The 10,592-nt window shown below is 48.5% G+C and overlaps 1 protein-coding gene across 1 annotated transcript; it reads right to left on the bottom strand.

Annotated features, from left to right (window-relative positions):
* Positions 1-4,787: 4,787 nt before the first annotated feature.
* On the bottom strand, positions 4,788-10,284 carry LOC138731470 (sentrin-specific protease 2-like). The gene is made up of 10 exons (XM_069877413.1): positions 10,255-10,284; positions 9,745-9,776; positions 9,538-9,589; positions 9,004-9,153; positions 7,799-7,930; positions 7,469-7,672; positions 7,259-7,341; positions 6,689-6,773; positions 5,469-5,564; positions 4,788-4,850 (listed from the first exon to the last, which is right to left on the bottom strand). Exons 1-10 carry the CDS (start codon positions 10,282-10,284, stop codon positions 4,788-4,790), a joined length of 927 nt encoding a protein of 308 aa, XP_069733514.1.
* Between the last annotated feature and the right edge of the window lie 308 nt (positions 10,285-10,592).

Below are 10,592 nucleotides of genomic sequence, written 5' to 3'. Positions count from 1 at the left end.
GGGGAGCATTTGAGGGGAAATTAGAAAAGGCTTGAGGTGAAATTAGACATTTGGGGGAGCTTGGGGAAGGGACGGGGGGCAATAGTCATCTTTTGGGTCTATCAGTGAGGAGATTTGCGGTGAAGAGGAAGGAGGAGGAGGAGGGGAGGAAGAAGGGTCCGAGGCGGGGGGCAGCGAGGCGGGGCCCCCCCGCAGCCCCCGGCTCAGCGACGAGGAGGAAGAGGACGAGGAAGAGGAGGACGAGGAGGAGGAAGAAAGCGGCAGCGACGCCTCCAGTGACTGAGGGTTCGGGGAGGAAACCCGGGAATCGGGGACTTTGGGGGCAACGGCCCCTCCCCAGGGCAAAATTCTTCGAGTTTGGGGCAAAATACAAGGATGTGGGGGCAAAATCCTGGAAACCGGGACAAAATTCATGGGATTGGGGAATTTTGGGAGCAAAATTTATGGAATTTGGGACAAAATTCATGGCATTTGAGAATTTTGGGGGGCAAAATTTGTGGAGTTTGGGGCAAAATACAAGGATTTGGGGGCAAAATTTGTGGAATTTTGGACAAAATACAAGGATCTGGGGGCAAAATCCTGGAAACCAGGACAAAATTCATGGGATCGGTGTTTGATGGGAACGGTTGGACTCGATGATGCGGTGGGTCTCTTCCAACCTGGTTGTTCTGTGATTCTGTGATTCTGTGAAGGTTGCGTTTTGGGGAGCTGGAGGGGGGGGGTGAGGGGACTGAGGCGAGATCTCTAGCAGAAACGTTCTCCTCTGAGGGCGGAGACGCGCTGGCCCGGGCTGCCCAGCGAAGCCTTGGCCGCCCCATCCCCGGAGGGGTCCGAGGCCAGGCGGGGGGGCTTGGAGCCCCCGCTCCGGTGGGAGGTGTCGGTGCCCGCGGCGGCAGGAACCGGGCGGGCTCCGAGCTCCCTCCCGGGGCGGCGCCGCTGCGAGGGGCGGGGGGGGGGCCTCTCGGCCATCCCAGACTCGCCCAGCAGGGGGCGCTGCGTGCGCACTGCGGCCCGGACGGGAAGACATGGCTGCCCCCGGCCTCACCGCGGGGCTCCTTGAAAACGCCCCCAGAAGATCGCGTTCACCCCGAATCCCTCCCACAAACCCCCCTAAGCCGTGCCTTTGACCTCTGAGCTCATGACAAATGCCCCTAAAAGATGACTTGCACTACTAAATCCTTCCCCAAACTCCAAAAACTCATGCCTTTCTCCTCTGATCTCCTCACAAATGCTCCAAAAGTTGGCTTTAACCCCATATTCATTCCCCAAACTTACCCAATACGTGCCTTCACCTCTGATCTCCTCACAAATGCCCTAAAATATGACTCTCACCCCAAATCCCTCCCACAAACTCCCCTTATCCATGCCTTTCACCTCAAATCTTCTCAAAGAAAAGGGAGTTTGGCGCTGTCCTGGGCTTTCAATCTTTTTTTAATTTCCTTTCCTAATTAAGGCTTTTTTGGGAAGTTTTTCAGAAGCGGCCAAGCATGTGCTCCACGCCCATGGCAGCCTGGGAGAAGGAGCTTGGTTCCTTCTTTCGGCATTGGTCACAGACTCCCAGGAAACCGCATCTTTAGGCTGACAGTGCGTTCAGAAGCAAATGTATCTATGAGAGCCAGGCAGGCAGCGGGGACCCCTTTTTCTGTGAGGAAGGTGTTGGCCCCAAAGAGTCTCTGTGAGGAAGGTGTTGGCCCCAAAGAGTCTCTGTGAGGCCTCTGGCTTTTTCTGGCAAGCCCCGCCTTTCAGAAGACATCCAAGGGAAGGGGAATACTAAGCAAGGAGTAGCACAGGAATGATAATTGTGCTCCTGACCTGTGGAGATTGAGGGATTGCAGCCACCTAAGTCCTGGTAGGCAATGAGACTCCCAGGGAATCATGAGTGCTGGCACCAATGCTTTCCCCACAGGACTGAGCAGCTCTGCTTGTGCTTCTGGTCTGAGCTACCACAACGCTGTCTTTTGTCTGAGGGCATCTCTTGTGTCTCACTCACAAGGGGTTATCATGAGAAGTGCCTCCAGCCTGCAAGGACGCTTTCTGCCAAGACACTACCTGGCCTGAAGGCAGAAGAGGAGAAAGGGGAGGCAGCCCTGGCAGTCAAGCCCCCAGAAAGGTGAGAAGTGTGGAGAAGCGCGCCAGTGCAGGAGTGTGCTCTTGTCCTTGAGTTAGTGATATGTTGTTTTGGACATGCTGTTGTATCAGCACTGGGGGGCTCTTTGGATGTTTTCCCGGGGACAATTGCTTGTGGAACGAGTGTGCAGCAGCAGCCATGCCTTCTTACTAGCGTTTCTCTCTCTCTCTGCTGTATTGCTGGGCATTTCTGTTTCCACACACCAGTTTGGCAATCTAACAGCACCCAGTCACATAGCCATGTCCTTAACAAGGATAGAAAACCGCATATGCAAAAACGGAAATCACCTCTGCCTTGCACAAGGGCAGGAGGTTCCACAGAGAACCGGAGAGGCTAGGTTCAACCTGGTTTGCACCAAACACTCATTTGAGTATGAACATATCAACTGAGGCATCTTTGAAGCCACTGATGCTCCAGTCCCCACCCCTTTTCACGCAGCTTCATCCAGTTCCTCCTCCAGTGACCTCACAGCTAATTGAGGGATCCTGCCTTTCATTCCTGACCGGTGTTGCTGCTCTGCAGTGCTGCTCTAGTGTGTGCTTGTGTGGGTCCTTTTGATTGTGGAGGTCAGTGGGGTAGAAATAATGAAAACAGCTAGCTGAATGTGTTGGACTTGAGTGAGGCAAAGGAGATGGTGAGACCCCAAGTTCCTACTGCTCCTCCAAATCTGTTTGCAATGCGGTTCCTTGCACAGCACCACCACAGCTGGCTAAGCTGTCAGATTCACCTGAATACGGCAGACTAAATAGAAAAAATGAAGCATGCATCCAGCAAGGAGAGGTCATGCTGAAAGATTTCATCCCAGCATGGTTAAGACCAGGTTGGATGGTGCTTTGAGTAAGCTGGTGTGGAAGGTGTCCCTGGCCATGGCAGGGGCTGGAACTGGACAGGATTTAAGGTCCCTCCTCACGCAAACCACTCTGCGATTCCATGGTTTCCTGGGTCAGCTGCAGCCTAAGGTGGCACCGTAAGGACATGAGATGCATATGGCTCTTTTCTAAAAGCTTGGACTTAGAGAGTGTCAAGACCTCTATGAAGAAGGAGTTGAGAGTTCACATTTCACATCCCAGTAGTGCTCATGTACATGTGACTGCATGCTGCGAAGCGTCCACTCGGAACGATCGAGCTCCAGGTGCCTTTTTTGCTGGCTTTCTTCTTGCAAGTATTCGCTGTTGAGAGCAAATCAAAATAACTCTTTGCCTCTAAAATGCAGGTCAAAAAAAACAGAGCTGCTGTAGGATCACGGGGAGCTGAGCGGCAGGCCAGCACTGCGTCAGAGCATCCTTACAGCAGCTGATTTAAGGCTTTCAGAGGAACAATCCAAGTCTTAAATTTACAGCCATAATGAGAGGCTGCGAGTTAAAGTTTACTAGTCAGGAATGAGACCAGTGATTCCAACAGAGGCTTCCACAAAAGCATAAGCTCACTCCTTAAAGCCCAGTTGCATTTGCTCCTAACAGGGTCAGTACAGGTGGCACCAGGCTAGCAGAAATTATAAATTACCCGTTTAAACTTCAGGAAAAAAATTCGAGGAATAACACCTACCTCTGCAAATTGGCCTGTGGTCACTCCAGGCAGCCAGCACATCTGTCAGCGTATCTCTGACAAGTGATGCTTTTACAACCTTACAGCACATAATTGTCTTCACAGGAAAACTGTATGTTTGCACCCACCCTAGGAGAAAAATGAGAGGAAGGAGAAAAGAATTATAACATACTTTAAATATCTCTCTGCCAAAATCAACATAAATGTCACCAAATGACAATATTTCTAGGTCCAAACAAAAAATTAAGGGTGAGAAATTCTGCTCCATCATTACTATATTCATAAGAAACACCAGACACTATAAAGAAAAGGTCTACCATTTAGTTTGTCCACCTTTTAAAGAAGTAAAACCAGGAATATAAAGCAATGGTAATACTAAGATAATTTCAGTAAATTGTAATAATTCATTAAATATTCCTGATCTTTTTGAAATTTCCTGTTAAAACACATGCTAAATGATAACTATTATTAGAATGGAGATTGAGTGTTACACTTATAACTTTGAAATGTGTCTCTTTCAAATGATTCGTAACCTTTTTTTATGATAACTTTTTTTTTAATAACGTTGACCAATATTTATGAGGAATTACAAAAAAAGCATGTGGTTCCTGCGTATCTTAAAAAGAGCTTTTCTAAGTACTATTTACATTTCTGCTTCAATCTATTATTAGTGACGTTCTTTGTTCCCCATCATAATAAATTGATTTTGTCGTAAGATTTCTTGAATTTTTAAAACCCTGTCCCCTCGAGGAGCCAAGCAGGGAGCCCAGATGAGCTCAGCAAACGCAGGGGTCGCCAGCACCGCGGGTGAGAGTCCTCTTTGCCTGTAACGTGGCCACGTGTGCTGCATCTCAGTGACGGAGGCTGACAGTGCTGGCTCCTCCCCATCACAGCCACCTTTCTGCTTGTGTGTTGTCAGGTGCCTTAGCTAACAGCAACGAGAGTTACTGCCTCCATAACCGGGAAACCACCACCCCTCCTTAACCACTACTGCATAGCCTAAAGAGGAAAATTTGTGTGCCTACTACCCATCCAAATAAAGTATTCGAAAAATAACTAAAAGCCTTATCAGTCACCTTGAGGTGATCACAGTGCTGCTCTCATCGGACACCTCTTACAGCAGCTGCTGGTGGATGATCTCCCAGACCATCCTCTTTCTGAAGTATGGCATGTCACTCTGGAAAGAAAAGGAAAAATCCTTTAAACACAAAGACAATGCAGAAAATAGGCACAAACATCTAACAGGGGAAAACACACTTCTCCAGAAGACATAAGGGCCAGGTATCCAAACCCCACCACCTGTGGCATCGCATGAAGTGAAGTAGGTAGCAGACACCAGATGTAAGGATAGAGAACACAGCTCTGCCCTTCTGAGGCCACTGTGGAGCTCCAACCCCACCAGCTACGCACCAACACCAGAGCAAGGGATAGAACCACCATCCCTGCTCCAGGCACAATCAGCAGCTGCTGTGGAACTCGGGACCCGATGCAATGGCAGGAAGATGCCACGGGAGGGTTAGGTTGAGTATGGGGAGAAGGTTCTTCCCCAAGAGGGTGGTGGAGCTCTGGAACAGCTCCCAGGGAAGCAGTCACAGCCTGACAATATTCCAGAAGGCTTTGGCCAACGCCCTCAGACCCACGGTGGGAATGTTGGGGTGTCCTGTGCAGGGACAGCACTTGGACTCAATAAGCCTTGTGGGTCCCTTCCAACTCAGGACAGTCTAGGAATCTCTAACATTCCCTGGCTCTTGTATCTGAGCAAAGACGTCTGGAGCCAGTTTGAACTCCCACTCACCTGTGTAAAAGTTAATGGTCTGTCTCGGCTGATGTAATCTGCATACTTGCATACAAAAACTCCACAGTCATCTCCATTTTCTTGCTGAGGGATTTCCTAATGAATGCAAAGAAGCAGAATTTTCCTATACCGTAAAAGAGAGGCAGTTTGGAAGCACTACTTGTTACCCATCCTAACAGACACTTGGGACAATCCATTCACCATCACACAACTCAAGGAACAGACCTGATTGACCACACATCAGCTCTTCACTTGGGTGTTACAATCCAAGTTCCTGGCAGGCTGAGAAGGAAGAGCAGCCTCCTAGGAAAGATGCCCTCCCTGCTCCGGCAGACCCAAGATACAGGAGTCAAATTCTCTCTCTCCACAATTTTAGAAGAGACTAAGTAATCATGGAATGGTTTGGGTTGGAAGGGGCCTCAAAGCCCACCCAGTCCCACCCCTGCCTTGGGCAGGGACACCTCCCACTGGATCAGGCTGCTTCAAGCCCCATCCGGCCTGGCCTTGAACACCTCCAGGGATGGGGCAGCCAACACTGCGCTGGGCAACCTGGGCCAGGGCCTCACTGCCCTCATCATGAGGAATTTGGATTGCACATTAGGACTAAAATCTTCCCCCTTCCAATTTAAAGCCATCCCCCCTTGCCCTATCGCTCCATGCCCTTGGTAAGCCCCTCCCCAGCTTTCCTGGAGCCCAACTCAGGGAAACACCCACTCAACCCTCTGCTTTGTCACACACCAGGACTCGTGCTCCCAACCAGAATAATTACCCCAAATTCCAAACACATTTCCAAAGCCTGTGTTCACCAACAAGTGCTAAACTGATTAAGTTTGTCTTGGGAAGTGGGGGCAAGGTCAGATTCACCTGAACACGGCAGAATAAATAGAAAAAATGAAGCATGCATCCAGCAAGGAGAGGTCATGCTGAAAGATTTCATCCCAGCATGGTTAAGACCAGGTTGGATGGTGCTTTGAGTAAGCTGGTGTGGAAGTGTCCCTGGCCATGGCAGGGGCTGGAACTGGACGGGATTTAAGGTCCCTCCTGACACAAACCACTCTGCGATTCCATGGTTTCCTGGGTCAGCCGCAGCCTAAGGTGGCACCGTAAGAACATGAGATGCATATGGCTCTTTTCTAAAAGCTTGGACTTAGAGAGTGTCAAGACCTCTATGAAGAAGGAGTTGAGAGTTCACATTTCACATCCCAGTAGTGCTCACGTACATGTGACCGCATGCTGCGAAGCGTCCACTCTGAACGATCGAGCTCCAGGTGCCTTTTTTGCTGACTTTCTTCTTGCAGGTATTTGCTGTTGAGAGCAAATCAAAATAACTCTTTGCCTCTAAAATGTAGGTCAACAAAAACAGAGCTTAAATTTACGGACAAAATAAGAGGCTGCGAGTTAAAGTTTACTAGTCAGGAATGAGACCAGTGATTCCAACAGAGGCTTCCACAAAAGCATAAGCTCACTCCTTAAAGCCCAGTTGCATTTGCTCCTAACAGGGTCAGTACAGGTGGCACCAGGCTACCGTGTATTTGGCAGCGAGGCTGTGTGTGCGTGTGTGTGGTGGGAAGGTGGCAGAACCCAGGTACCCAAGGCCCTGACTGGAGGGGACTGTGTGGTACAAGCTAAGAAGCCAATGTCACACGAGTCACAGCAAGGCAAAGATTCCTGCTTCGTTATCTAAAAGAAATGTGGAAACTTGCAGTTGTGTTCCAGTGACAAGTTTGGACAAGGTCCAAAAGCCTTCTGATAATTCACAACTTGAAAGCCGCACCAAAGCCATTACTTACAATAGAGTTTCACAGATCTCGTTCTTTCTTTTTACTGCTGCAGAATCAAAATATTTGATTGTCTTTTTTCTCATGTCGATGACCTGTGATTACAAAGGGACTGTCAGACAAAGCACAAACTTCCACTGCACACACGTCAAAACAGACACGGCTTTTGTCACCAGGTTTCTCTCCCTGTCCAATTCCAAACGAAAAACCAGTTCGACTCACCGCAAGAGTAAAATGGCAGTTCATGAAGACAGGCACAAACACAATATGCTTTGTGAAGAGATTAACATCTTCGGTATATTTCTTCACTGCTGCATATCCACGAGTAGCTAGTTTGCAATAGAAGTAAATAGTAAAAGCTTGAACTGCAGGATACTCTTCCTTCTTGCTTCTTTCAGTGACAAGGTTCAAGTAAAAATGAATGATCTGTACCATAAAGAGTGAGCTTGAGATGTAAAACAAGACACTAGCTTACCAAAAGAATGATACAGCAACAAGGGCCATGACGCTTTGCGCCGGATGAAGATATCGTCATGCTTTGGTCAGTTTTACCTGAGCACTGAGCCAGCGAGATCTCTTCAGCCTCCAGATGTCAAGATGAATGATGTCCATTTTGAAGGCACTGCTAAGGACATCATTTGGATTCCCGCGGCTAAATGCGGCCTCGATCTCTCTCTCCATGGCCTAAACCAAACAATTAAATGGGGAAGGACTCATGAAATCCAGTAATGAGCACACTAACAAGCTTTCAGCTGCAAGAAAGCCTGCAATGAATCTCAGGCACTAGCTTTTTGCTAAGTTAGTAACAGCACTTCATTGTCAGTTCAGCACCCCAACTTTCAACTTCACAGCCCAGCTTTGCCCCAGTTTGTTTCCACAAAAGGAAGCCGATAGCCAACATGTGGACACCAAACACACTAAAGGAGCTGAAAAATTAACAGAAGTAGAGAGAACCCTTTTCCCACGTGATGCTGCAGCTCTCGCCATGCTGAGGGTTACGTAAGGTAAACTGAGGCAGCTACACTGGAGTCATGCAACCACAAGTCCACGCTGTGCATCCAGCTATCTGCAAGATGGATGTTGCCATCTAAGCCTGCGTAAGAAATGCAAATAGACCACTAGGTCCCCTTCTTGGTTGCATCTGGGCTGGCAAATTAAGCACAACACCTGGTTTTCCTTCTACTGAGCAGACTTTGTAAACCCTTGGAAAGGACAAGTTATCCTCTGCCTTTCTCCTCAACAGGCAAAACCAGAGGTGGTCAATTAGGTCAGCACTCCAATGAATAAAAGCAGCCAAAATTCAGGTAAAAAGGGGAACCTGGACTCCCACTCCCCGTTGAACAGTGTAACTAAGATAACTCCTCCAGCCACTGCAATGCTCAGCACACACAAAGGGCTCTGCGGGGTCCTGAGCGCCCACACGCAGCTCTGTGGGACCCTGAGAATGCACCCAAGATGCTCAGCTGACCCCCAAGCAATGCAGCGCTATGGATCAGCCAAAGCTCAGTTTTCAGGTTCCACCAACACAGTAGGATAGGACAAAATCATTTAAGAGGCTCTGCCTCTTAACCAGGTGAATCGGGTTAGCACTGCTGTGTTGTTAAGCCTGGCCTAGCTTTTGTCCTGGTAGCAGAAGCCGCATAAACTCTTAGGTGAGCTCTACTGAAGGAGCACGTAAGCATATTAAATCCTTAAAAATCAGCTTTACTGCTGACACTAGCACTGTGTCCTGTCTAACAAACCATCAGCTATGGTACCTCTGTGATTGGAGGAAAGTCGTCTCCTTTTTTTCCCAGGTCTGGGGATTTGTTTGCTTCAACCTCAAGGGTGGGTGATTTTCTGCATGGAACAGATGCTGGATGTAACTCGTATAACCCATCTCCTGAGATGTCGGATCCATTCTGGTTCTGTTGGGCAAAAGGACATTAAGTGAGCAAGGAAACACACTTTTTTGATAGGTGATAGTGCAGAAAATCTTGCTGATGTATAAAATTGGAAGGATTTTTGTACACACATCCAGCCAGCAAACTGCAAAGTTACTTTTTATTGAAAATAAAAGCGTGGAGAAGAGAAAGAGCATAGTGCTTGTGATAGTCCAGAAACTAAACAAAGGACAGCCGGAACCCCTTGGTGATAGCACTACTTCTCACACATTCCCTCTTTCCCTGAGCAAACCAATCGCCACAAACACATTACTCACTCAGCAATATGTGAGTGAGGAGGACGAGCATTTCTGATCACAAAGAGCTGCATTTGCTTAAGAAGTGAAATCACGAATAACACAAACTTACCTCTGCAGCGGCAAGCTGCCCTGGCCTCCCATCCTCCACAGTGTTTTCCACCCTGTGAGGTGAGGGAGAGAAAAAGAGAGAGGAGTGAGCTATGTATCCGTACTGTCCCATGGAATTGTTCTGGATAAGAGACACACGCAGAGCTAAATGACAGGAGAACAGTGATTACAAGAGACACTACCTGGTCACATCTCCTCTCGGAGGCACCTGTGAGCTGCAAACATCTCCATCTTTGAAACCTGCACAGAAAAGCAGTCTTATGAGAACAAGAAGCCAGCTTTCATTTACCATCAGATGCACAAAGTCCTCGCTTCCTGGGTGATAAATACAAAAAAACACTGGTAATGACGACTGCACCGTCAGGAAGTTTGAACTTGGGCAGTTTCATAGAATATCATAGAATTGTTTGGTTGGAAAACACCTTTGAGATCATCAAATCCAACCCATTCCCGTCCACTCCTAAACCAGATCCCTGAGCACCTCATCTCTGAGCAGCCTGGTCCAGTGGGAGGTATCCCTGCCCATGGCCGAAGGGTGGGACTGGATGGGCTTTAAGGTCCCTTCCAACCTAAACTATTCCATGATTCTATGAAACGCAGAGCACTAACACAGTGCTGGCACCAAAGGAAACCACCAGTCAGCAAACCACTTTAACGAGCCCACTCTGCAGAAGGGAACTCCTTCAGCAGTTACCCATCTTAGGCTCACTAACTGTACCTGCTGTGGTACCGTGCAGTCAGCTGACATCGTTCCGAAGCTCTGCTGTCACTGAAATAGTCACGCACAGCACTAGAAATGGACTAAAGGCTCACAACTCCCAGTCAAGCAAGGGGTGCCTGAGGGCGAGCAGCAATATATCGCACTCCGCTGCTGCAAACAGCCACGTGCTGTGACGTTCTGCATGGGGCAGACTCACATCTGCAGCCATAAACATCACTGGCACAATAATGTGTCTTGAGGGCCAGTTTGAACAGTTTTTCAGTACACCAAAATTCTTCCAAAGGCATTTTAGTCAGTAGCTACTGTTGGGGGTGGTGCTGTCCTCCTCTTTCTTT

The sequence above is a fragment of the Phaenicophaeus curvirostris genome, chromosome 27 (assembly GCF_032191515.1).
Source record: "Phaenicophaeus curvirostris isolate KB17595 chromosome 27, BPBGC_Pcur_1.0, whole genome shotgun sequence".
Lineage (NCBI taxonomy): Eukaryota > Metazoa > Chordata > Aves > Cuculiformes > Cuculidae > Phaenicophaeus > Phaenicophaeus curvirostris.
The sequence above is the reverse complement of the archived record's forward strand: the minus strand, read 5'-3'. Positions and strand labels throughout refer to the sequence as shown.

Bases quoted from the DNA above. Each gene is read 5' to 3' on its own strand.
- LOC138731470 (XM_069877413.1), bottom strand. From the start codon at position 10,284: ATGTCAGCTGACTGCACGGTACCACAGCAG. The intron at 7,931-9,003 runs GTACCATAGCTG...TGTTTGGTTTAG, and splicing joins ACTTTCCTCCAATCACAGAG to GCCATGGAGAGAGAGATCGA. The intron at 7,342-7,468 runs GTGAGTCGAACT...TTGTAATCACAG, and splicing joins ACTGCCATTTTACTCTTGCG to GTCATCGACATGAGAAAAAA.